This window comes from Ambystoma mexicanum, chromosome 10, assembly GCF_040938575.1.
Source record: "Ambystoma mexicanum isolate Mex_15411 chromosome 10, UKY_AmexF1_1, whole genome shotgun sequence".
Classification (NCBI taxonomy): domain Eukaryota; kingdom Metazoa; phylum Chordata; class Amphibia; order Caudata; family Ambystomatidae; genus Ambystoma; species Ambystoma mexicanum.
Window position 1 is genome coordinate 1,140,979,265 of NC_090932.1, and position 27,732 is coordinate 1,141,006,996.

The window sequence follows — 27,732 nt, forward strand, 5'->3', positions numbered from 1 at the left end:
TCATTTCCTTTAGAGCATGGTGGGGGTCTCTCCCTTAATTGAAGTTATATTGCCCCTTCACACTTTCAAACTTCCTTCCCTGGGAGCTTCATTGTCAGGGTCCCAGCAGAGACAAATGTCTGTTCAACCCCGTAATTATCAGGGGGTTGTTAGTATCTGCTGAGAGAGAGCCCTCCTTTTGGTGCCACCCCTCCAAGCAGAAAACCTGATTTTCAACTTGCAGCTCCATCCACAATAGTATTAATCTTTAATTTCTGATTTTAGATCCAGAATTAAAGCAAGCCGGTTGTATAAAATAACCCTTGTTATATGGTCTCACCATCAACAAACCCCTTCATATTGCTAAGGACTGGCAGGCTTTCATTCACCAGTGTCCTGTTCCAATACACATGCATTTGTTTTTCTTTAATTTGCAAAAGCCCCTTTTTTTTACACGTGGTGCAGCTGGCCTCCCGTCTTAAATTCAACTTTTTATTTCCAGCAGATTCACACACTGCCTTGCAGCTATAGTTATTCTCTTGAATGCTGGAGTTGGTCTGCAGCACTGATACATTGTAACAAACATGACTCAGCTAGTTAGAGTCTCTCTCTGAACAGCTGAGTTTTGAATACTTTTGCAAAGAAAATGAATGTGTATCCCATGTAAGTAAAAGTAAAGTTCCTGGTTGATTTCTTTTTAGAGTTGGTTTGACTGGGCTTGTCAATTCAGATTCATGCCTGTTTTTTCTGAGGCACAGTGAAACACACAGGGCTTGGTAGGGACGATTAATCACAGTGGCTTTAAGGAACAAGAGGAATTAGCGCCAAAACCACATTTTTTTAAAAGATGAAAAAGGGTATCTTTTCATTGGAGCTTTTGGCTTTTGCAGCAAAGCAACGCTGCTTTTTCCACTTTCTTCCTTTTGTTGATGCAGGTACACACTGGCAATCTCCTTCAAGGTGCACGATTTGTTCCATCCTGCCCGATGTGTGCTTGGCAGGTTGGCGCAGCCATTTTTGGTTGTTGTTGCAAAATACAGTTTGGAGCCAGCACAGCCATTTGGCTGTTTAATGCAGGTTGGTGATGTGGGGAAATTCTGTTGAGTGGGTCAATATATCCACACCTATACGTATATAGGCGTGTAGTGTGAGACTTGGACGCTTCCAAAGATGTCATAGTGCACGGAGGACCAACCCCTATCGCTCAAACCACAACACTGACAGTGATCATCACTGGCTTCAAGGACCTCAGCAAGCATGCCCTTTGACTGGTAGGGTGCATCACACCACATAGAGAAACTTGATGATTTTTGTATACAAATCTTTACCTCTTGGCTTTTAGGGCCTGTGCAGTAGTGAGCCCTGAGTGATATAGGGAAATCTCACCCCCACCTCTAAAAGCATAGCCAGGGCCAGTGTTCACATAACACAGCAGGTTTTTCTTATTTTCATCTTGGATTACTTTGTGCCTGGCAACTCTGTGTATTTATGTTACTTCAGCAGATACTTTCAGTTCAGATGACTGATGGCTCCCTAAAACAAGTCCATGACCCTCATTCCGAGTTTGGAGGTAAGTACCGTCCCTTACCGGCATGGCGCAAATTGCGTGTCCGAGCTGGCAGCAGCCCGCTAAAAGCGGACTATTACGAGTTTGCGGGCACGAGCTTTGCGCCATGCTGGTAAGGGACCTAGCGCCATGCCGCAAAAGGGCCCAAAAAAACCCCTACCGGCATGAATCGCACTGTAGACAACACTACCGCCATAGTCCTATGCGGCATTAGCGGTGACTTTAAATAGCGGCCACCGTAATTAGCGGTCACCGCTATTTACAGTCACCGTTAAATTGCGGAACCGGAAACAGCGTCATCGCACAGGAACGGGAAGGAGCACGGTGGCCATCTTTAAAAACAGAATTCATTGCCATCCTCACCACACGGGAACCCTGGCACACTGGTGATTGATCGGAAAGTTCCTACAAGCACCCAGGAATGCCCAAAGCACCAAAAAAGGGATCTGCCCGCCTCCGAAAGGAGCGGTTCAGCCAAGATGAGCTACAAATGCTCGTGGACACCCTATACGAGCATGCTGGGACTGTGTTTAGCAGCAACATGAGGAGGGAGGTAGTGCTGCGAAAGAAAGAAGATCTGGGCACTAGTATGCCAGAAGGTGAGCACAGTGGGCAACACCCACCGCACCATCAAGGATTGCCGCAAAAGGTGGGATGACCTGCAGCAGAGGGTGCGGAACATCCTTTCTGCTAACCGTGCCCAGGCCTTAGAGGGCGGAGGTGGACCAGGATCTCCAATCAAGCTCTCCCCTTGGGAGGGGACTTGTGCGGGCATGATAGGGGCCGAATCCATAGAAGGGGCTGGAGAAATGGAGTGTGGCGCCACGTCATCCGCTGATGGAGGTGAGTCCAAAGTAAAAACTGAAAAGCCAATTGTGATGAAAGTCACTGCTAACGTCTGGCCAAAGAGTGACGCCATGGTCAGCCACACACATACCCCTTGTAAATAATGCTGAAGCAATGAAGACACAAGCCAGTGCCTGGTGCAAGGCCGTAACGTACATGACACATACCACTCAAAGCTGCAAATTCAATGAGGCACACAGGGTCCTTGATGTAAACAGTATGCATGTTAGACAGCACAGTACCTGGCCAACATGAGTGACACTGACATATGCTTGCATTTACCACCCATGTATGGAATGAGGTGCCGTTCCCTACACAAATGCCAATTACCCACAATTGTGTGGATGTGCAATCGTACCAATGTATGTATGTTGGCTATCCAAACATCACTCATGCCGTCCCTCTCTTTCACCCCCACAGGCAGTGAGCATGACAGTGAGGACCAGGACAGCAACCATCCCTCCACTTCCAGGGGCCAAGGCAGGGGCAGGCGTGTCCCAGTGAGGAAGCCACCACTGGTACAAATACCACAGCACCAGCAAGGCCCGTGGCGGGCGCACCAACCCCACCCCACCCCTCCCTGCACTGCCTGCAGACACCTGCCAAACGCCACGGTCAGAGGAGTCCAGTGTGGCTGGGGAGGTGGCAGCCACAGCCCCCCTCGCAGTATAGGACAGCCCCAATGACATCTGGGGTACTATTGAGGACGAACCTGTGGAAGTAGTCCACACCCCTGCAGATTTGTCTAACCCCCAGGTATCCTTCAGTGACTCTGGTGATGACAACACACCAGAGCAGTCTGTGCATGAACAGACTCAGGGACAAGGCAGTCCCGTTTAAAGTCCCATGGAGGATGCGCCCGCAGAACATGGCAGCCCCACCCCCAGCAGGGCCACTGGTTCAGCTGCAGCAGCACAGCGGGCTGACCAGCTCTCTGCCCTTATATTGGAATTTGTGCAGGACAATCGGCAGGCCAGGGAGGAGTGGCGTGCAGATTTGAGGGCACTGGGCCAGACCATAACGGAAAACACTAACCGCCTCTGCGAGGTGCTTGGCCGCATAGCGGATGCTCTGGAGGCTGCACCTACCTGCCAACAGCCTCAGCATGAGGACACACCGTCCACAAGCAACTCCACCTAAACCAGCCTGCTCCGTCGGTCGCTCCGTGCGCAGCGCCGACGGGACATGCCTCCCCCTGGCTCCGGAGCGCAGAGTAACTGCACTGACAGCCTCATCTGGGCTACCTGGACCCTATAGGACTAGTATGGGGTTGTTGTGGAGGGAGGGGGAGAGGGGTGAGGGTGTGTGGGGGGAGTTTTGAGGGGGAGCAGATGGGGGAGAGGGTGTGTGGGGGAGTTCTTGTGGGGAGGGAGAGAGGGTGGCAGAGGGTTTGTTAATCACGTTCATATTTTCACTTTCAATACACCGGTTGTGTTACAAAAAGATAACCAGAGTGGACATTCATCATTGCGGTTGTGTCATTTATTCTAGCACAGTGCATAGTGTACATGTATCCCCACACCCAGTGCCTTATGTCCTAACATTATGTCACCCTCTGCTGACTTGTGTGTCAGAAATATTGTGCAATCAATGACTGCCGCACAGCACGTCCCTCCTGTGCATCGGCACTGTGATGAGGTCCTGCCACATGTTCCTCCTCCCCTTCATCATCAGGTGGTAGCAGTTCCATGTCAGGGGGCAGGGGCACATTCCGGCGGATTGCACATATTGCGCAGCATTACACATGCCATGGTGATCTTGGCCACCTTCTCATGGTTGTAGAGGAGTGCCCCACCCGACCGACTGAGGCAGCGAAATCGTGCCTTCAACAGGCCAAAGGTCTGCTCAATTACCACATGTGTACGGGTAATGGGAACGATTGTAGTCCTCCTCATGCCTGTTCTGTGGGTTTCAGGCAGGGGTCAGGAGCCACGGCTTCAAGGGATAGCCACCATCACCTGCATGAGAGGGGAATTAAGGTATAGTTTGCACATTCATGTTGGACAACTGTACTAGTCGCACATGGCTGCAGGTAATTTGTGCCCACATGCACATGTACCTGGATGCATTGACGCCATTTCTGGTCCCACTATGTGTCCTCTGCAATGGACTTATGGTGTGGGTTGCATCTTCAGGATGGTTCATGGTGTGCACTGACATCTTGTTGCATGTGCATCGTATATGCATACAGCAGTGTCGGAGTAAATTCACTGATGAGTGGTGCATGCGTTATGGGATGTGGCCTGGTTACCTGTTAATCATGTAGTGATAGGTGTCGGCCTTATTTCATCACTATGGTATTTGGTTGTCATGTACCGTTTCAGTTGCTTTGGGGCACAGTGTTTGGTGATGTGCACATCGAGCACTGACATCAACATTCCCACCCAGGTGGAGTATGCACCCCGCCCATTCCCACCCAGGTGGAGTATGCAGCCACCCACCTCACAACCCCAATGCACTGCCATGGACCAGTCAGGCAACTCACCAAGCAGCCAGGCACGTCGTCCCACATGTTGCTCCATGTAGCGTGGTAGTGTTGAGTTCTGCAGGACCAAAGAGTCATGAGTTGATCCGGGATATCTGGCACAGAAATGTGTGATGATCTTGCTGGCGTTGCATACCATCTGCACATTGATGGAGTGGTATTGCTTGCGGTTGCGATACAACCTCCATACCATGCGAGACCACCAACTCCACGTGGGTGCAGTCGAGGGCAGCTACACAATTTGACATGCCTGCCAGTGCATGGAAGGCAACTTTTGTATCGAATATCTCCTGGGGAGTCCGTAGTAGGGATATGTGGTCCTTGTGTGCTTGTGGTCCCTTGTGGTCCCTTGTGTGCTTGAGGAGGGCATCCACCACTTGGTTCAGTATCCGGGAAAATAAGGGTTGTGATATGCCATGCATGTGCCCCACTGTGTGCTGGTAGGTGCCTGTGGCAAGGAAGTGGAGCACAGACACTACCTTCAGTAGAGGGGGGATGGCAGTGCGTATTTCAATGAGGCTGACAATGTCTTCATGTATCGGGTCCACTATGGTGGTGATGGTGTCACGGTCATGCCGGTACAGGGTGTGGATCTGCTCAGGGGTTAGGTTGAATGGACTGGCTCTGATGGGAGGGTTTGGGGCTGCCGGGGTGGTAAGGGTGGCTGCACTGGTGGGGCATGCTGGGCCTGTCTCACCCTCCTTCTCCTCCTGCGTCTCCTCTGTGGTGGTGGCTGTTGTTGAGGCATTTCAAGCAGGGCCTTCAGCTCCAGTAATGCTACAACTATTGGTATCATCTTGGTGTGGGAGGGGGTGTGGTGTGTGGGTGTGCTCCTTTTGTACTGGCCCTGACTCCATTGCCTCTACCTGTGCTGATTTTGTGCACCTGTGGCACTTAGAAACACTGCTCAGGGTTCTTTATGCCTGGTCGGCGATGCCGGTATTTAAACCATGCCGGTATGCACTTTTTCGGCCTTCAGGAGGCTGTTATTTGCATGTCCGCCTCACTTGTGATCATCTCCGGTTTACGGCATGCCGCTAATGCCGGCATGGTGTGTCGCGTGCGTGCACGCGCCCAGACTTTATTAACGGCATCGTACGTTACGATGCCGTTAATAGCGGTCTGGTTGGTTGGAATAGCCCGTAGCGGTAAGCGATGCCGGTAATCCTTTACCAGCATCGTTTTTCCCTTGCCTCCAAACTCGGAATGAGGGCCCGTGTCTCCATCACACCGATTCCTTCAATACCATGACTCTGCAACTCCTCATTTACACGGCATTACCTGTGTACCGAGGAGCCGGGTGGTGGAGAGGGGGTATGGGCATACTGAAAAGGGCAGGGCAGATGCTACAATATGAAATCAATCATTGGAGCTCTTTCTCTGCCCACCGTTCCCAGGTATCTCTTACTCTTATCTCCTAATATGGGCTGGATGCCGAAAGCACTCATCAGTGCCCTCATCGATATCCCAAATGCTGATGTAGCCCACCAGACTCCCCACAGCACGCACTCCTCTTTCTTTCCTGGAATCCGGCAGGCCACTTACATGGATCGCCTCTCTGGCATGCTGGCATGCCCACCGCCTGCCCCTCCTCACCTTGCCCCGTCACCCCTCATGTTCCACCTAACTGTCTGCCTCTCCTGGGCTTTTTCAGCTCTTGCTGGTCATTTTGAGAAAACCTTGCGTTGCCTCAGGTCCTCACTACTGTTCAGCTTTTACACCGTATAACCAGCCCATGTTGTGCATCCAGGTTCGCCCCACTAGTTCACAGGCTCCCACAAACTGGCAGTGTTGATTCTCCTTCATGACATTGTCCCCCCTTGTCTCCCAATGGGGCACATGGCACATGAGCTCAAGCACATCTGCCGGGTAAGACGAATTTGAGAGTGAGAGGCCTGGAGCAATATTGAAGTCCGTGTAAGAGGATTAAAGTTACAGTTGGATCTTTGGGTTAGGGTAGGAATGTGTTATTTTGTACAACCTCGAGGGATGGTGGGGAGAAGGGTAAATTTGGCAGGGTTTATGGACCAAGTTGAGAGTTAATTTGTCAAACGCTAGGTCGTGTAAGGGGTCAGTTTGAAAAAAGTGTGGGGTAACAATTATGTGGAGGCAGCAGCAGCATATATTGATGGCTGAACAGCTCATGCTGACTGCTGCTAATTTGCTTAGAAATCTCAATAAAAATGTTTTTATTATAGAGGTGTGTCAAGTATAAAAACGCAAGCAGTTTCCCAAAGTCACTTAAAAAAGAAGCAGCAATGTTCAAACTATATAAACTAGAAGAACAGATGAGCTATAAAATGTTTAAATAAACTGGGCATCGTAAATTGCCTGTTCCATTATCTTCTAGTGGTTTTGTGAATTTATAGGGATGATATTTTGGAAAGGTAAACCTCTATCAGCATCTTCGTCCAGAATATGCTTGTTTCAAGAAGAGGTTATTACTCTTTCAACACGTACACTCCAAAGGGCATTGTTTAAACTCTTACTGTTTTAGAGGCAGAACTGGCATCCTTTTGCCAATTTGCGACAGTGAATTGCCATGCCGATCTCATGGTGGAGATATTCATTAACCAGAACCCTGAAAGTATAATTTCAAATTTTACATTGCAATTCTCTTGGAAGAATGATTTCACATTGCCTTGCATTTTCTTAATTTTCAACTGAGATAAGAGAGCAGCTATGAGGTTTAGGAAAGAAGCGCTCAGCATCTTAGATTCACCTGTTGTTTGGCACAAATGTTAAACTCTTAAATTTGCTTTTGGAAATTACTCAGTGTGTTAGGAAAATGTGATTCCACCATATAGTGAAGATCCCGCCAGGCAGGGTGAGGTTCTTGTGTCTCCGGACCCTGGATTCCCTGGTTAAAAGGACTATTTTTTCATAACAAACTGAAGGAATTCTCCTGGTGCCAAAGAGTCTTCTCATTAAAACATGTTATTTTAATTTCTATATTCGACAATACTGGGAAACGTATCAAAACAGCCCTCTTCCCTTTCCCAAGTACAGTACAAATAATGCACAATACAATTAAGGAAATGTAAACCTGTGCGTTCTTCCTTCAATGGGAATGTCCTCTGAAAAATTGCTATGGTAGCAATAAACCACTCCTCTGCCAACAAATTCCTTGTTGTCTGTGTTTTAGTAAATAACAGACCTAAGAATTGCTTTTCCTCCACAAAAGGGAAAGTCTGCTTAGTGTTAATGCACATTTTAGTTAGTGTATCCTTGCCCCCTCCCCCGATTGGGTTGGAATACATTTGGGAACATGTAGGACTCTCACGAAGAGGAGGTCTTAATGTCTAAGTCAACTAGTTTTGAGGCAGTGTAAGAGGATATTGCTAGTAAGGTAAAGTTAAGCTTTAGAAAATGTAGGGTCTAGCAGGTGGTAGGTATTTAGAATTTAGTGCTGAAGCCAGGCTGCATAGAACCTCTTTGGAACAGATGTTAAATTACCACCTTTTTACTGGCAGTGCTGGTGCATGAATTCACAGTTACAACACCAAAGTGCAACCTGTTAGGCCATGTGAGGTTGGTAAGAAAGTGTGCTGTGCAACCTGCAGTCACAGGATTGCATCGCAGCAGGGCTGACTCATAAATTTGTTGTTCCAAAATCAATGCATTGAGTATCATTAATTTGGGTAATAATACCTATTATATCCTCATATGCAACAGTCTCACCACCTATGCCCCGTTTTTTAGGCTGAGGTACCTGCATTTTATTTTGTTTAGGAATCTGAACTCCACCTTCCATCTTTTCTGCTCCTCGTTTTATCGTGAAGAATCCCCTACAGGGCTGCAGCATCACTGTTCTTTGGACCTTGTGGGGGACCACAGAGGAGAGCTCTGGGAGAAATTAGCAGGGAATCTGGCCCCGGCCCCTAGCAATCCCCTGATGAACGCTTGACCAACTCTTTGCCCTGCCTCGATGGGAAAAGGTTCCAGATGGCCACTGAGCATAGCACCTCAGCATGGTAGAGTAAGGTTTGGGCCTGCTAAACCTACTAAGGAAGGTGACATGGGCGACTGCGGTCCTCAGATTTTAAGCTGCCTTTACTCTGAACCTGAACCTTAAGTTCTTGCCTCCCATAAGGCCTAGTAGGTTTTGGGAAATGTCTGAGTTTCCACACGGCTCCTCTCCTCATCTTCCAACTCACAGATGCTTCTTTTGTTCCTCATCCTATGAGAGAAGGTGAGGGGAGAGAGGCGGCCGAGCAAGGAGGAGGAGAAAGATGAGAAGGAGGAAGAGGAGGTGGGAGGGAGAGATAGTAACACATAAACACTAACCGAGCCACAACTAAACTTGCTTCTTTCACCATGCCGCACTTTCCCACATCAGCAGCTATCCAGACTCAAAGCACTGTAGTCTGTCAGATCTAGGCTCTTTCATATGGATAACCTGCTCCCATGATAACTCTGCCAAACTCGTAGAAAGCAGAGTAGCACTCAGGAACCAAGTACATCTAACCTGCACCCATTAACACCACAGGTTTTGCACCCGCCTTTCCCAATGTGCCACTATTGAACCCTACTGCTCCCCATTTTCCAATAGTGATAGGCACTATACAAGACCACTTACATTCCATTTAGAAGTGGGAATATTTTGGCTTGAAGTGGTATTATTATTAAACAAACCCAGAGATGGGTTAAAGTGAGGGAGCACCACACTCTGTAGCAGCTGCTTTATAAAGCCGCGATGGAGGGGAGATGTACTGTGACTGTAGAAGCAATGTTGAGTCACAGCAGCATTTTAGGGTCATTGTTCTTTTTAAGTGATTGTAGGACATAGTAAGAGATTATAGGGTGATAATACTTGGGTTGAGGGAGGGTAGGCCATGGAAAAGGGATTGTAGGAGTCATTGGATAAATCCTAACGGACATGTCGAGTGATAGAAGCATTATTAGAAGGATGTCTCCATTGAGTGAGGAGTGGTAGAAACTGCTTGTGCGGGTGCAGGGATGTTACTGGTTTTGTGCATGAAGTCTGAGTATAAAGGTGAATGGAGGTGGACAGGGTTCTGGAGAGTTCTGGTTGGTGGTATGTATCTCCCAGATTTCTGATGGATATTGAGATGCTATTACTTTCACAGCAGCTCAGGGGCAAAACGCTTGTCTTGAGAACAAGGCTTCACCGAGCAACATGGGTTCAATACGCTGTCCCGCGCTTAGCAGCTGAATCCTACATGAAGCGAGAGAAGAAATAACCAATTTTTCTTTTTCCAGGGCTTCTACACTATGCAGACCTCAATAGACCAGTAAGCCGCCCAGAGGCCGATAAGGTAGAAGAACTTATGCAAGATGTGTTTCTCCAGTTTCTTCCAGGAGCCATTGTCACTCTGGCAGGAGGGTTTAGAAGGTAAATGGAAATTGAACATCCTCCTCCCCAATGAGGCCTGTTGCCCCCTGAAATTGCATCTCTTGTGCCCCTTGGCCTTCCATTCGTGGTTCCGCCCAAACATTCATTCACCAGAACCAATTTCCCTGATGTCCCCTGTCCCTGCATCCCTGCTGCACCCCGACTCCTGTACCATTGCACCTTAGTCTTTCACTGTTTTTCATTCCAGACTCTGTCTCTTCCAACTCTGAGGGTCTGGCTCCAGTCCTGACCCTGATGTCCTTGTGGCTGCTGATTCTGCACCCCTGATGTCTGCATAGCCTGTCACCCTAGTGACTCTGAAAGCCTGCGCCCCTGGTGTTGCGTGAGGCCTACGGTCTACATTATGAGATTTTTGTAATTAAGCATAAAACATGTATATTTCTGTGAGGAAATAGAATCCTAGCGAGCCCCAATCTCCCCCCCCCCCTTGCCGGTGACCCCCTTCCAAACCCTTTCCTCACTCAGAGTGTTTCCTGGCCAGCGCCCTTGCTACCTTCTTGCTCCCCCACCCTGCCTGACTGTCTTCTGGCCTAGTTGCCTGACCCTGAGGTTCAAGTGTTGCCTTGCCAGCCCCCCCCCCCCCCCCCCAGTTGTCTCTTGTCCCAGCTCTACAGCAGTTGTCGGTTGTCCTGTTACCTTCCCTTCCCATCCCTCCCAATGTCAAACAGCACCCACTGATGATTACTGAACCTGAGGTTCTTAGTTAAGGGATCGGCAGAATTAAAAACACATGAACATTTCTGTGATGGAGTAGGATCCCTATTCAGCTTGTATAAAAATAATCTTTATTTAATTAATCAAAATGTGGGGGGTTAACGTTAAGGATTAATACAATCATAGAATCAATGAGTAGCAATCGGGTTCTCAACGGTCTCATAACATATTCTCCTCTAACTCCCCACTGTTTGAATGTAAGTAAAGGGTATTTTACTTTTTTGAAATCGGACATGCCAGATATGATTGAGAAGGACAAAAAGACAACATAAAAATAAAATATACTTGATTTCCTCTGTACATAAGCGACCACTGGCACTTTGGGAGGCAAGAGCTCAGAGAGTCTTCACAATCCACTGCAGTGGTAGTTCTCCTCCAGTTAATGTTTTCAGCTAGTGTGAGATTGCCTGAATGCAAACGAAGCTGAAAACTCTCAGGTTTCTCAGGAATTGCTTCCCATTTCTACAAGCTTTGTTGTACTTTACTTGGGATCTTACCTAAGGATTGATGGTTTGTTGACAAATCCTTCTTTTCTTTCGGATTTTCTTTCTGCATGTATATAGATATCAATAAGGGAGAGAACCCAGAGAAGACACTTCAGTCTTGTGAATGTGGCCACCTTATTTCTTTGTTGATCTTGTTATTGATCAAACTGGTGTATGTGATTGATTTTTCCTTCCTGTTTTTTGACGAGGTCCCTTTCTCTAGACTATCCTTCTAAAGAGGATTGCATAATCTGCCGGTGTATGCCATGTTAGGGAAGCTAAGCAACTGTATACCACGCGTGTTTGGTTTAGCAGTCATGAAAGGCCAGAGCCTTCTAGCTCTGTAGCTAGGAAATAGCTGACTTAAAAGACTACTGATGGACTCTTCTCGCTGGTATTTCAACGACTAGATCTTTCTTGATGTCAAGACATTTTCAGCTGGAGCCATCAATGCCAAGAGACTCTGTCAATACACCTGACATAGAGACATAGAACATTGAAATGATCAATGTTGAGGCAGTCTGCCTAGAGCGACTCAAGATAAATATTAATGGTTACTCCTCCTGTACCTCAGTGCCAAGAAGGTAAAGGTCACCTTCAATGGGGTCATCATCTGGGGCACCATTGTCTGTTCCAAATCAAGTAGGCTTCTCAGAGCCTACTCCTTCAATAGGCACATGTGAATCTACAAGTAAGGCCTAGAGCGGAAACGAGAGAACCTAATCTCTAGTAGTCAAAGGGGGGTATCCCCTTCAGAATCCATAATGCTACCTCACTCGATGCAAAGCACAATGGCCTACCATGTCACCTGAGTCAAGTAGTCCAGACTGGTCTATGTAATCTCCATCTTCGTCCTTGGAATCAATCTTTTACTGCAAGATGATATAACCTGCAATAAAGTGATTGTTACTATTTGTTTCTACCCGGCATGCCCGAACATGGCAGGTAAGAGGCTAAATATAATTGGCAACATAGTGTGCATTTCAGCCTGTACACATCGAAAGAGTTTCTAGTGCAAAAGCTCTTTATGGTCTCACTAGTACTTGATTGAACATCTGTTCATGTCGGAGGAATAAAGATTTATTTTTGGAGGTAAAGTGAGAGGAAAGAATATTCTGAAACCAGTCAGCAAGGCAACCGCATGCATGGTTGATCGGTCCTTCAAAGGTTATTGTCGTGGTGTTTTACTCAGAAGGCACTTGTGGCTAAGGCTTGTGTCTTTGAGGGTGGTTGCCTGGCAGAAGAGTTATGAGTTTATTTTAATGGGCACGTCAAGCTTTGGGTTTCAACAACAAAGGGGTCCAGAAAAAGAAAACTCCAGAGTCGGGCAAGTTCCATCACTCCTCAGCTGAATGTCGTCATGCATGTTAGAAATGCTGATTCAAGGCTTCTCATGTGTTGGAATGGCCGAAAAACCGTGCTCTCCGTAGAAAACTGGACTTTTTTAGAACACTGGATTACTCCCTACCACCAGCGTCTCCACTGTTTTGTGGTGGTGCAAGACGACCAATCTGATGGGGAGAGACATTCCAATATACTCTAACCAGAATAATGATTATCACAGGTGCATTACTCATGGGGTGGTGAGCCCACGTGGATCCTCTTTTGACACAGGCCTCTGGTTCTACAAAGAAGCGGCATAGCACATAATCATTAACTTTCAGCCAGGTCAGCTGGTCCTAAAGAGCGTCCTACATTCAGTACCGGACAGAAGGATAATTGTGAAAATAGACAATACCAAGGACCTGGAGATGAAGCTCAGAAAATGTGTTGTTGGTCCCCTTTGAAGGGCATGCACTTAATGGCGATTAATGTACGGTTAGCTCAATAATGAAGTACTGCAAGCTATTTTCACAGAATATGGCTGAAAGCATAGATATATTTGCAAGAGCTTGGAACACAAAGGGCCTCATTACAAGTTCAGCAATGTGGATAAAAAGTGGTGGTAATTCCGTTGGCTGTATTTTTTGGGGTCATAACGTAATTACTGCTTTTTTACCACACCGCTGAACTACAAGTTTGACATTGATGTAGAGTATTTTCTTCCAGCACCATGTTTGAGGTAAATCTGCTCCTTTAAGGCAATATATCGGTGGAATTATCACTGCAGAATTACTGCTTGCTGTATTCTGTCGAAATTCCAAAGGAGTATTATGGAGTCCAAAAATGGGGAATAGCCCCCCCCCCCCCCCGGTTTCCCCGATTTTTATCCTGTGGCAAGCCAACAGGACCACACAGCGGTAAGGGTGAACGAGATTGGCAGTAATTAGGAAAATCTACCAACGAATTACCACCAAACTTGTAATAGTGTCCAAAATACTGAGGTTTCTCAAAGACGGGGCCTCATTACAGGTCGGGCGGTCTGGAAATAACAGTGGCGGTAAACCCGCCGCCACTGTTAATTCCGGACCGCCCGATCCCGACTCCTGTAGGCGGGAGGTGATGTTCCTGCAGGTGGACGTGGAAACACCGGCACCATCACGAGATGGTGCCGGTGTTTCCACTTCCCCATTCCCATTGAGTCCTGTGGGACACAATGGGAATGGGGATTTATCGAATTCCGCCTCTGGAATTCCCGGGACACCAGGGTTGTAATGCCCTGGTATTTCCGGGAGTCACGGAGGCGGAATGGTAATACGATAATAATTTATTATTATTAATTATTACGAGTCCGGCGGTAACCGAGGCGGTTTTACTGCATCGGGTACCGCCGGACTCGTAATGAGGCCCCATCTCTCATAAAACTGGAAATACCCTTTTAATGCTGTAGTCCGATTTTTTTTTTTTTTTTTTTTTTTTTTTTTTTTTTTTTCTGTACACCTTGCCTTCGGTCCCATTTTTTCTCGAAAGCTAATGATGCTGAAAGTATCCAACAAAAGCCTGATTCTCATAGCTAATGCTTTGCCTGACCATTGTTGGTGCATGAGTCTTTCTCATCTGCTAGTGGCTCTGCACATGAGGCTACTGTGCAGACTGGACCTTTTCTCCAAGATAGAGGCTGCACAGTCCATCCCAGCTAATCCATTTGATGAGGTTAGATATGAGTTCACAATCAGCTATCAAAGATTACAGACAAAAACCTACTTTGACCATGTTTGCCCCACTGTGAAAAGAAGGTAACATGGCACGTGAATGCCGTCCTGTTAAACCTTATAGGTCCTCCTTTTGAGCACATTCACAGGACAGATTTGGTCACCCTTATCCCTGCAAGGACAGCGAGATACAGGCAGGTTACCAGACATTTGGTCGAAAAAAATTGGTCGACCAGACAAATGGTCGAACCAATTTGGTCGAAAACCAAAAGGTCCAAAAAGTATACTTAAGCAGAACAAAATGTGATAGTAAACGCTAACTCCCTTTTACAGATTATATGCACTCAACACGGGGTTCCTGGTTTACTGACAGTTTAGTTGAAAACATATTGTGCATTACATGGAAGTCGTTTGGCCTCTTACTGGCAGGACTAGTGCTCATGCTGCTTGAGCATACCTATTGAAGACATTTGCAGATCCAGCTGAGGAAGTCAGTTGGCACCTTCACAAGATACCACTGCCATGAATCTGGCTCCAGGTTTGAGTCGCAAGTCGGTTATTCATCTCTGCATAATCTCTTTGGTTAGCCTGTGAGAATGCTTTTGATACCTTTGCTTAATTTTGTCTCAAATTATTTCCTCCCTTTCATGTTGAAGTCCTGTCTTGGAAAATGTTTTGAATATTATAGTTATTTAATCTGTCATGGTCTCCATCCCTCGTTTTGGTGTGTTTTCGGCCATTTGTTCTATTAATGTGTTTGTTTATAATGAAGATAACATGATAAAAAAAAGATTCATTGTTTGTAATCTATCTCCATCGTGACCTTCATCCTAATCAGAATGCACCCTCCCAACCACCTACTTTCATGACATGTTAAGGTGAGGAAATTGGGAAAGGTGTCCTCCCCACTGTAACTGTAACTCAAAGGCGAACTGCATTGCATTTGTTTGACTTTCTGAAGCAATTGCTTCTTAGAGTGAGAGTAATCTGCTGTGTGCAAACAGGAATGTTACTGCATTTATCATATTTGTTGTTTTTTCTTCTCCAATAGCATGAAAACAGGCAGAAAAGAAATGCTCTTGTTTTGCGTGAACTTTCAAAATGAGACACTATAAAAAAAATTGGCTTCATTAGAAGTTTTTAAACTGTGCCTAAGGGGCCCACCCCTCTATGTCCCCCTGCTTAGACACTGCAGCCACCCACATGAGCCACAGTAGCTGTGTGGCCTCTCTAAACCCCTGTGCCCTCTTGTGATATCTTGGTGCTGAAACCCTTAACACCTTTTAATGGACTTCACTGTGGTCATTGGCTTCCCCCACCATTTGCTACTGTTTGATATGATATGATATGATATGATATGGTATTTATAACGCACCTATACACTAGTGTTTTTGCTTCTTCCCTGTGTGTCTGGTGTGCTCCCAGCTCCATTTAGCTTCTCCTACACTCGCTGAATGGTACTGTAACCTTGGATTGACATCCTTTGTTGCATCTTTGCTTCCTAGGTTTTACCATCTTTTTAAACATTTGTTCACTGCTGCCATATTACTACTCATACTTTAAGAGGTAACTTCTCACAGAAATGTTAGCGTTTCATGATTTGGTTTTCTTGTAGAGGGAAAGAGAGTGGACATGATGTGGACTTTCTCATCACGCATCCCGAGGAAGGCAAGGAGGTGGGGCTTCTAATGAACGCAGTGAGCTGGCTTAGTAGCCAGGTAAGGAATTGGTGCCACTTTTAGTTGTTGCTCATCTGGGTGGAGGGTGTCACGAAGTCAAGTAGGATTAACACAATGCTGACACAAGATGTAATGGTTTAAAAAATGTCTACTTTAATAGTCAATGAAAGACCGACCAATTTATCACAACAAAACCTCATTTCTGATCTCCTTGTTGACCCTTGCTGTGATCCCATCTCTGTGCTAATGGGCTGAGCGACGGTGTGGACTCGGTTAAGATTCTTGTCACTTTGCTGTGTTTTGTTACAATCATTTGCTCCATCTTAACTCTCTCAACTAAAGTTAATTCACTGAATTTCAAGGGTTTTGTTGTATTATATCTTATCCAGGACCCACTAGACATAGCCTTCAGCCGTGGCCACTGTCCACTCTGCAATAATTACAAAAAAAGACTGCGGCTCACTAGTAAATAACTAGGTTCCACCAGCAAAGACCACTGCTAACGTTGCATCAATTATGGATAAAAACAGTGGACCATGTCCGTCAGCAGTGGCCCGTGGTCATGGCCTTTGGCCAAGTACCATATCACTATGGTCACTGTCCATGTTTCAACAATTAGGCTAAAAGAATCCCTAACTCGCCCCACTTCCCTTTCTTTTTTATTCCCACAGTTTTTTTCCCCCTGAAACATGACCATGATCACTGTGGCACGGCCTTGCATTGCCACGGTAATCGTTCCATGGTTGTGCGACGTATTCAGATTACTGCAGCAATGCACCAATGTTCAACAGTAAAAAGTCTTTGTCATCTAAACTGCCACTCTACATGTGCCCCCTCCTGCTTAGGACCACCACACCTTCCCTCCTACTGTGTAGATCCCACTGATCCTCCACAATTATACACTTTCCCTTTTGAATGTTTTGGTACATGAGTCTTAATCCAGATTCCTTCTCCATAGGCCAGGAGGCTAGCTCAGGGGCAACGCGTTCGTCTTGAAAGCAAATCGGTGCAGAGCAAAACATGTTGAAATCCTGATCCCGTGCTTAGAGACGCTCTGGTATTGAGCGTGTTGTAAAAGATTAATGAATGGGTGAACATGCATTTCAATCACTCACAATGTGCCAGCGCTTTTTTTTTTATCTCATTGCTTTAGCGACTCTAGTCATTTGTCCTTGGTTCAGGAAGCTGCTTTTGCTTGGGTCTCTGGGCCCCAAAATGGACCTCACGTTATAACTACACATTGGTTTAAGGGGGGCGGCACAGTGGTGGGCAAACCCACAAAACTTCCTCTGGGAAATGGGCAATGTGAGTCTACCTAGATGGCTTCCCTTTTAATTCCTTGCCATCTCTTTGTCTAGGGTCCATCGTTCTCTGTCAAGACCCCATCCTCAACTTCCTCCTCGACAGGTCTCATCTACAGGGAGCTCTCCTGTTCCCCCTGTCTTCTACCTCTCCCTGTTTTTCCTACAGCTCATACTCGTCATTTTGCCACATGCTCATTCCTCCACTCTTGCCAGTTACTGCTCCATCTGCCTCCTGAGCACAATGTCCAACTTCACCTGACCTCCTCCTGGTGTTCCTTTTCAGCCTACTTTCCTGCTATAATGTTCCCTTTAACATCCTTCATGGAGTGTCTTCTTCTTCCAGGCTCCTCCTCCGGTTATTTCCTCCAACCTCCCAGTGATGCCTTCTTCACATTCCCTTCACCCACCTACTGAGTTCTCCTTCCAAACACCTCTTCCTTCTCGCATCTCCTTCCTCTGGCTTCCTAGTGCCATCTCTTCTCTGCAAAGCCTTCTCTTATTCTGTGTACTGTCTCTTTCTTCCCTTTATGGTATCTCTTCCAACCTCCTTCCTCATATTCTTTCCTCCGGTCTTCCTGTCACCTCCTCCAACCCTCCTGTGGTGTTTATTTGGTTCTTCTCCTTTCCTACAATCCATTTGCTGATTTTTCTCTTACCTTATCTCCTTTCCCAATATACTTCCTCCACCTCACCTCAGTTACTTGTAGCCTTCCAATCTCCCTTCATTCGCCTCCTGATTCTTTTTGCCTTTGATTCCTCTTGTCCCCCTGTTCACTGCCATCTCTTGCCCTCTCTCTCTCTACTCGCCGACCCCTCAGCTGGCTCTTTCCACAATTCTCTCCACCAAATCACTCGCCCTTCCCCTGTCCACCTATGAAACTGATGTCCCTTTTATGGGGGCCTAGTCTCTCCCCTAGGGCCATCCTATGGGGGAATGAATACACCTGTGTATCTTGATTAATTCAATATTGGAATTGGAGTAGCAGGATTCGATATTCCAGCAGTATTTATGTTCCGCTGTAAGCCATATGTGTTTCTACATGCGTGAAGAGCTCACTGACACGCGAACCGCCCTCGTGCATTCTTCCTTTCTCTTTGCTAGAGTGGGCTCGTCCTCCCACCCACTGCCGGTCCATCACACATCAGCTAGAGTAAATTATAAAGATAGTTGCCTATGCTGATGAGAGGACTGGTGCTTCCTTTCATGGCTTATAGATTTCAGTGGGTGTGGTAAAAATCTTTTAGAAAAAAGATGAATGTTCAATTTGCATCAAAGATAAATAGTGTTGGACGTTGACATGGCAGAAGAGGCAATCATCTTCAATCTGAAAAATCAAAAACAGAAAATAGACATGTTTATACCATTTTACGAAGTTCTGCACTTGTTAAACCTGTTATGCTCAAACCTGGACCATCCTACACCCCTCTCTAGAATGACTACATTAGGAAAAAGCAGGTAGCAAGAGTGTGAGGCCATCAGCGAAAATCACTACTCGCACTGATGGAAGGGCACACATTGGCAGAACACTGACCATTGCCGAGAGGTCGAGCTTGGCCCTTTAGGCTCTTCTTCCACCACCATCTCTTGCAGAGTCTCTCAAGGTTTCTCATTAACATCTTTGTGCTCACTCTTATTTTGCTTTTTTGAGAACAAACGGTCTAGTCTTAGTGAAAGTCTCCGGACCCAAAAATGACTGCCACTCTGGCAAAATTACTTTTGAGATTTGAATTTTCCAGTATTCTCAAGCCCAGTGGTTCTAAGATCATAGGTCCCCCTCAGCGGCTTTATTCTGCATCCCACACAACCCTTTTGCCCACATTCTTTGGTGCTTCAGTTGTCTTCACAACCCACCACTAAAATCTTTGCCATACTTGCACATGACCACCAAGATTGGTACTGTTTGAAAAGGTGCTTTCCGCCAACACAGACTACTAAGAAAGAGAATTTTGCTACATTCAACTACATAACCCCAGCCTTCCGGAGCAACACTGGCTACCACTTCAAGTACACATGTTCAAGGCAGCAGGCCCCACTTACAAGGCATTTGCAACCACAACACCACTCTACATCACTGAGAAACTCACCATCTCCGGAGGTCAACGCGCCTCTAGGTGCCACAACATTACCAGATTGAAAACCATGAACAGCAATAGGGAGGAAATACCAACATAGATAAGATTCCCACCCTAAACCCTGCTCTACAGGAAGAACCTGAAGACTCTATTCTTCCAAGAACATTGCTCCAATTACTAATCGCTCCAATCAGACCTACATAACTCCCTTTGGACTCCCCCATTTAACCTACCCTTTCTATTCACCTTTTCTTCCCCACCGCACCCCACATGAGACCCCTGGTTGCACTTCTTATGTACAGTGCATTGTCACATTCAAGCTAGGTTTGCCCTCCTATCAATCCCAAACATACATTCAGACGTTGATCAGTGACGTTACTCGGTCATAGTTGACTCCCTTTTCAGTACAAACCGTGATTGTGCCAGCTCCCTTTACCCCAGTTTCCCAGACTACCAACTACATCGTCACCACAATGCCCAGAAAGCTGCTTACAGACTTTCTTCTGGTTTCAAGATAATATGCCAGACCTTTTCTGTCATGGTCTGCTTTGTGGATCCTAGTCTGTACAAGAAACAAATTAAACCAGAGCTCGGATGTCAAAACTAGGGGAACCGTGAGTTACAAGAGTTTCTTGCAGGTCCTGATTTGGAAGACCTCTGCCCCAATCTGGAGGGCCTGAGGCATCAAGCCCTTTCCCAGCATGGGTCGAAGAGTGATGTGGCCATATAGCTGCTTGTGTTCTACCTTGTAGGCCTTGTGATGGAGTCTACAAAGCCCAGGGCTTTAGAGGAAACATGGACTGGCCCCTACACTGACTTCAGACAGACAGGGAAAGTCACTTTGAACCCTTATGGTCCTTTTAATTAAGGTAACATATCGTACGATGGATGGGATGGAGAATAACTCACTCCAAATAAGAAGACCGACTCAGGAAGTTGGCAAAGTGTCTGTTTTATTCGCAATTATCTAAAATAGGGAGTACAACGGACGTCCCACAGTATGGTCTCAATGCATTTCATAAAAAACATTACTTTTATAGCAAAGACTTGTCATACGTGACGTCATACTACGTGTCAAACAACAAAAACCTACATGAGATTGTGATTGGACTAAGGGGAGTATCTAGGTATACTTTCTATAAGGGATTGGATTGTGAATGGGTCGCTATAGCCAGGTGGGCAACTCATGCCCTCCCTTCGTGCAAGTCATCTTTGACAGTGATTAGAAACACGATATACTATCTGCTCTCAAATTATAAGGCTCTTCGTTATATTGCCTTCTACAATTGGTTGGCACGCTTGTACCTTTCTGGAACATTTGATTCTCTAGCAGCACTTAAGCGGGTACCCCAGGTGCTGGTGGGTGGACTTGACTGTGTCTCCCCACCCAATTAGCCCATCATCTCTCATCATGCATGCCTTCTGCCATTCAGATTGTCTTTGAACCTGGCCTTGTAGTAGCTTTTCTTCTCTGGGAATATAACGGAGTGCGGGTATGTTCTTATCAAGGTTCAGGCTTGCATGCCCACATCTATTTCCATCTTGGACTCACGTGATCAGAGACCGTGAATCGGCCCATTTTATAGCATTTAATTGTCCTGAATAAAGAAACTTTGCACTCATGGTGTTCTCTCTTTGCAACTTAACAAGGGATGCCTCAGCGTCTCACATTCACTGTTCTTCAAGGACTGATGACCAGGTTTGGCGGCTTCAGCCTTTGACACCAGGCCGCAGTCTTCCTTTGGTACATCTTCGAGCCTTGGCTTATTTCTTTGCTGCAACACACACACAACTATCAATCCTCCTTTCTCCATGGGTTGAGCTTACTAAACTTGTGACATCGAATGTTCAGATTGTTCAGATTCTATATATATATATATATATATATATATATATATATAATTTCTGAGGCTTGTGGAATCTGCTTAGATCACATGCTGTGCATAGGCCGACATCTAGTGGAAGCTGCGGAGTATTAGTTTGTTTTTCGAAACTCGAAAATGGGCGTCGACACAGGGCGTGCCAGTAATACTATCCCTAGTGTGACGTCCACTGTACCCAAGATCCCTCACGCGTCCTCAGATAGGTTTTTTCCGCCATACTGGTCGGAAGCATTTTGCGGAGTCCCCTGGCCTTAGCCATACTTTTGCTAAAATATTGATTAATTTACATCCTTTCCCCATCCCAACGTCGAACTTCGACACTCGGCGCCGGCTGGAGAAGAAATCGACCGTCGGCTGCTGCACGACTGATTTGGGCCTTGGAAGGCCTCTGGCCTCAGCCCGGGCCTTGGAAGGCCTCTGGCCTCGGCCCTGCAAGTAGGGAGAGTGGGGGGTTGGACATACTCTACACTCTTGGTATATAGGTACACCTTATACATTTCCTACACTTAACAGCCCACTGCCTCAAGGTGCGTATGGAGGGTACCCCTTTTCAATTCTGCCCCAAGTGCAATCGCAAATACCCTTGGGTCGACAGGCACGCCACGTGCAATCTCTGCTTGCCGAGGGACCACCCCGAAGCGAACTGCAGAGTGTGTAGTAGGTTTAAACCTAAGACACTTAAGGACCGTTTGAAGCGTTGGGCCCACCACGCCAGGCAGGCGGCCATGGCAGCGGAGGGCGCCTTCAGCGATGGCAGCAACGCCGTGCTTTCGGACGGCGAGGGCATTACGCGTTGAAAGACAGCCGAGCGCAGGTGCCCGACCTCGGAAGGTCGTCTGACAGGGCGGCTATGGGGAAGACCCCCGGCGACACAGGCGCTTCACACACCACTCACACAAAACACACAAAGTCCAACCGAGACTCGACGACGTCGAGTTCTCGGAAAGAGGCACAAACAGAACGGCCCGAATCGGTGTCCTCTGGGCGTTCTCGATAGAGATCGCCGCATGACTCCAGGCAATCATCCACTCTTGCCAAGAGTGCCTCGCTCCCTAGGCTAACATAGGTTCGATCGTCGGAGGACGAAGACGACTTCCACCTCCCGGCCGCGTTCCAGGAGTCGGAGCCCACAGACAAGATCCGCGCGGTCCCACGTTCGAAGGACAGGGACTCTACCCCCGATCCTCGACGCCAGGCGTCGAAAACCTCCGGAGCCACAAAGGGACAGGGAAAACATTTTTCCACTCACGGGGAGGGGGGAAAACAGCAGAAGAAGCAGCCTCTGCACTCTTCCACACCTGTGAAACACTCCACTCCTCCTAAACAGACAGACAAGACCAGGTCTGCTGATATTTCTAAAGCCAGCAAATCTACTCAAGATAAATCTCCTAAACTTTCTGAGAGTCATTCCCAGTTCCAAAAAATGGTCGAGTGATGACATAGATAGGGTCATGTCAAGGATGTCTTCTTTGGCAGACTTTTACGATAAAAATCCAGACCATTTCCTTTCATATGATCCACAAGGGGCTGCACCCTCAGGCTCTAATGATCCTATCCCCCCGAGTAAGAAGCCCCGGTTTGAGACACCGATGAGGTCTACAGACCCCTTCGAGGTACAACCATACTCACGGCCATACTCACTGTATCAAGGAGAGACTTCCTTTGGTGAGGACCAAGATTTTGGCATGGTAGAAGAGCAAACCGGGACGGCCTACTATGGGGATGATGAGGACCAAGAAGAGGAAGACCCTGAAACCTAAAGAGTAGATTCCCCGGTAGAGAAGGAAGCCCCGGTTACCGACTCCCCTGTCGATAACCAACCCCTCCTGAACGAGGTTCTCGCACGTGCAGCAGAACATTTCCATATTGACACCCACGGTGTCCAGGAAGAGAGGGACTTCGCCAAGGAGTTAGTGGGAGAAAGGAGGCCTGTTGCCCAGACAATCCCTATCCTTAAGTCTATTCAGCGAAGAATAGACCCGTCCCTGGTGAACCCGAACCTCACCAGGGCAGTCAATCCCAGAGTTGAAAAACTTTTCAGGGCAGCCCAGTCTGACCCTCTCTATATAAGAGGACATCTGAAGCCAGACTCCCTAGTTGTCACTAACACTCGTAAGAGGACTGGAACACCCTTGTCATCGTCCGAAGCTCCTCCAGACAAGGAGAGCAAAAAACTATATGGTTTCGGCAGGAAAGTAGCCTCAACGTCCGCCTATCAGGCAAGGATTGCAAACTCCACCACCCTGTTGACAACTGACATCAGTGGGAAGAAGTCGCAGCACTCATAGCCTGTGCACCAGAACCCTTAAAGGGCCAGTTAGAACGAATTTCCGCAGAGGGTAGAGCCGTTTCAGGTTGCATTTTAAAAGCAACTTTTGACGCCGTGGACAACGCAGGCAGATTGATAGCAGAAGGTACTGTTATCAAGAGACATGCGTGGTTATGCCAGTCTGGTTTTAAGGCAGAAATCCAGGCATCATTGTTGGACAAACCGGTGGAAGCCGGTCTGTTTGGTAAGGCGGTCGAGGACGCGCTGAAGAATGCCAAGGACGAATACGAGACACTCCAGTCCCTTGGCCAGTTAACAATAAACCCCCTAACCAGAGAGGGAATAGTAATTTTCGTCGCCCACGCGGCCAAAATTCCCAGAGAGGATCTAACTATTCCCAAGGGCAGGGTACACAGTGGAACAACAACACCAACAGTCTACCTAGGGTTACGGCAGGGGTAATAGGAGAGGACTTGGTAAAGGCAGAGGCAGCCCCAGTAAAGGAGGCGGCACGCCTCCACCAAAGCAGTGACGATCAGTTCAGGGTCCCTTCTCACGCAACCCCAGTAGGGGGACGCATTTCCAACTTCACCCAGGCTTGGGAAGGGATCACATCAGACAGATGGGTGCTGTCAACAGTATCCGCAGGGTACTGTATAGAACTACTGCAGCGTCCCTGGAACCATCCTCCACGACAAAGAGTACACTCTTTAGAACATCAGAAGATTCTATTCGAGGAGATCGCCATTCTGCTAGCAAAGGATGCGATAGAACTCGCCCCGGGACACCAGGTAAACAAGGGTATTTATTCAACTTACTTCCTTGTGCCAAAAAAAGATTTGACAATTCGCCCAGTATTGGACGTACGGCCTGCCAACAAGTATGTCAAGCCCCAAAAGTTTCGTATGACTACGCTACAAGAGGTAATCCCCCTCCTAAAAAAGGAGGATTACATGGCAACCTTGGATATGAAAGATGCCTATTTTCATATTTCCATGTTCCCAGCGCACAGAAGATACTTGCGCTTCAAGGTGGACAGTCGGCACTACCAATTCAAGGTACTGCCCTTCGGGATAGCTTCGGCACCAAGGGTATTCACCAAGGTACTGGCGGTGGCGGCTGCACACCTACGCAGGGAGGCAATCCCGGTGTACCCTTATCTGGACGACTGGCTCATAACGGGGGAAACCCCAGTAATTTGCAGGACAAACATTCAAAGGACTATCGACCTCCTCCACGAATTAGGCTTCTCAATCAACGAGAAAAGTCAGCACCTCCAAACAGTTCCTAGGAGCAATCCTAGATACTCAAGAGGGGGTTGACATTTCCTTCAGAGGAAAGAATTCGGAATATACTACTGCAAATTCTGCAATATCAGTCCGGTCACCAAATAACGGTACGCAAAGCAATGCGTTTGCTGGGCATGATGGCGTCATGTATTTACCTGGTCCCCCACGCGGGCCTGCGCATGCGTACCATGCAGGAATGGTTGGCGAAACAGTGGTCTCAGGAAAGTGGTCAGTGGGACGATCTAGTGGTCGTTTCGCCAACACTATTACAAGTCCTTCACTGGTGGACAAGAGAGAATCTTGCACAGGGAAAACCCTTTTACGATCCCGAAGTACAGGCAGTAGTCACTACCGATGCATGTCTGACGGGGTGGGGAGCTCACCATCTCCACCACACAGCTCAGAGTCTCTGGCCTCCCTCAGTCACCAAGAACCACATCAACCTGCTAGAGCTTCTGGCAGTATTCAGAGCGCTTCAAGCGTTCGAGCCCCACCTACTAAACCTGTCAGTGCAAATCCGGACGGACAGCACAACAGCCATGTTCTACCTGAACAAGCAAGGAGGGACTCGTTCGCCGAATCTGTCCAAGCTTGCCCAGAAAATCTGGACATGGGCACTCAGACGGAACATCTTCCTGTCATCACAACATGTTCCAGGGGAGCTCAATTCCCTAGCGGATGCTCTGAGCAGAGACTCCCTCCCAGAGGAACACGAATGGGTTCTACACAGAGAGGTCATAGAAGATATCTTCTCTCAGTGGGGTTTCTCCACTATAGACTTATTCGCCACAAGCGAAAACAGACAATGCCCAGGATTTGCATCCAGGTTCCCCCAACCAGACTCCCAGGGGAACGCCCTGTGGATGAACTGGTCAGGGATGTTTGCGTACGCTTTTCCACCAACTCCTCATCAGGAAGGTGGTCACCAAGATGAACAGAGAGTCGATGACGCTCGTCCTAGTTGCTCCCATGTGGGCAAGACAACAGTGGTTCCCACACCTACGCAGGGTGGCGGTGTGCGAGCCCATCAAACTTCCAGCCTGGTACAACCTACTGTCCCAGCACCAAGGTCAAACAGTGCATCAGCAACCCAACAAACTTGGCAGCATGGCTCCTGAGGTCATAGAGTTTGGACATCTCAATTTACCACAGAGGTGTATGGACATCCTAAAGGAATCTAGGAAACCAAACACAAGGCACTGTTACTTTGACAAGTGGAAGAGATTCGTTCTCTGGTGCCAGAGTAGACAAATCAACCCAGTTGATTGCACTCCTTCCGCTATTGTTACATACATACCCCACCTGCTGGAAGCTGGATTGGTTTTTAACTCACTGAAAGTACACCTGGCAGCCCTGTCGGCATACACCACTTCCCATAACAAGGTCTTGTGGTGGAAAGTACCAGTAGTTAAAGCCTTCATGGAAGGAGTAAAGAGACTTCACCCTCCTATTTCAAACCCACCACCAGGGTGGGACCTTAATGTGGTGCTATCTAAGCTCATGGGCCCCCCTTTCGAGCCCATGCATAAAAGCAGTCTCAAACACCTGACTTATAAAACGGCCTTCTTAGTAGCTATTACTTCTATAAGAAGGGTCAGTGAAATTCAGGCTCTGTCAGTGCAGGATCCCTTCTTTACTGTCCATAAAGACAAACTGGTTTTACGCACACACCCTAGGTTCTCACCTAAGTTTATATCTAAATTCCACGTAAACCAGTCCATCAAGCTTCCGACTTTCTTCCAGGACCCTCAAAGCTCGGCTGAGGTGAAACTACACACCCTAGATGTGCGTAGGGCGGTCCTCTACTATGTAAATAAAACCAGACCGCTAAGGAAAACAGATCAACCGTTTGTCTCCATAGCTACAGGCAGAGAGGGGGGATCGCGTCTCTAAAGGTGCCATCTCGAAGTGGATTATTAACTGTATCCAGCTGTGTTACTCACTCTCTGAAAGAACTCTGCCTTTCACGCCAAGAGCCCACTCTACTAGAGGCATTGGGGCCACTCTGGCTTTCATTGCAAATGTACCCCTTGACACATTTGCAAAGCAGCTACTTGGAGCTCTATTCACACTTTTACTCAGCATTACTGCATTGACACCCATTCCAAGGCAGATACACAAGTGGGACAAGCGGTTCTAAGACACTTATTTGCTCATGACCCTTCTCACATCCCACCTCCTTCAGGTACTGCTCGCTAATCTATGCACAGCATGTGATCTAAGAAGATTCCACAAGCCTCAGAGGGGATACATTACTCACCGTAATCGTATTTCTGATGCTTGTATCTGCTTAGATTCACATGCGACCCACCCTTCCTCCCCTCTGAGAGAAGGCGCATGGTTGCTTGTAGTCTTACCTTTCTATCTATCTGCTTGGATTATCTGTACTCGCGCTACTCCTCATGCTACCTCATGTCAGAAAAAATACAATCTGAGGATCCTAGACGCGTGAGGGATCTTGGGTACAGTGGACGTCACACTAGGGATAGTATTACTGGCACGCCCTGTGTCGACGCCCATTTTCGAGTTTCGAAAAACAAACTGTAATACTCCGCCGCTTCCACTAGATGTCGGCCTATGCACAGCATGTGAATCTAAGCAGATACAAGCATCAGAAATACGATTACGGTGAGTAATGTATCATATATATATATGTATATGTGTGTGTGTGTGTGTGTGTGTGTGTGTGTGTGTGTGTGTGTATATATATATATATATATATATATATATATATATATATATATATATAT

General features: G+C 47.2%; 1 protein-coding gene across 6 annotated transcripts in view; it reads left to right on the top strand.

Annotated features, from left to right (window-relative positions):
• Positions 1 to 27,732, top strand: part of POLM (DNA polymerase mu) — a 376,886-nt gene that overhangs the window by 303,394 nt on the left and 45,760 nt on the right. For all 6 annotated transcript variants that reach the window (XM_069619054.1, XM_069619055.1, XM_069619051.1 and 3 more), the window contains exons 8-9: positions 10,101 to 10,233; positions 16,101 to 16,203. In XM_069619054.1, the coding sequence (XP_069475155.1) occupies positions 10,101 to 10,233; positions 16,101 to 16,203 (236 nt within the window). The remainder of the gene's footprint in view (positions 1 to 10,100; positions 10,234 to 16,100; positions 16,204 to 27,732) is intronic.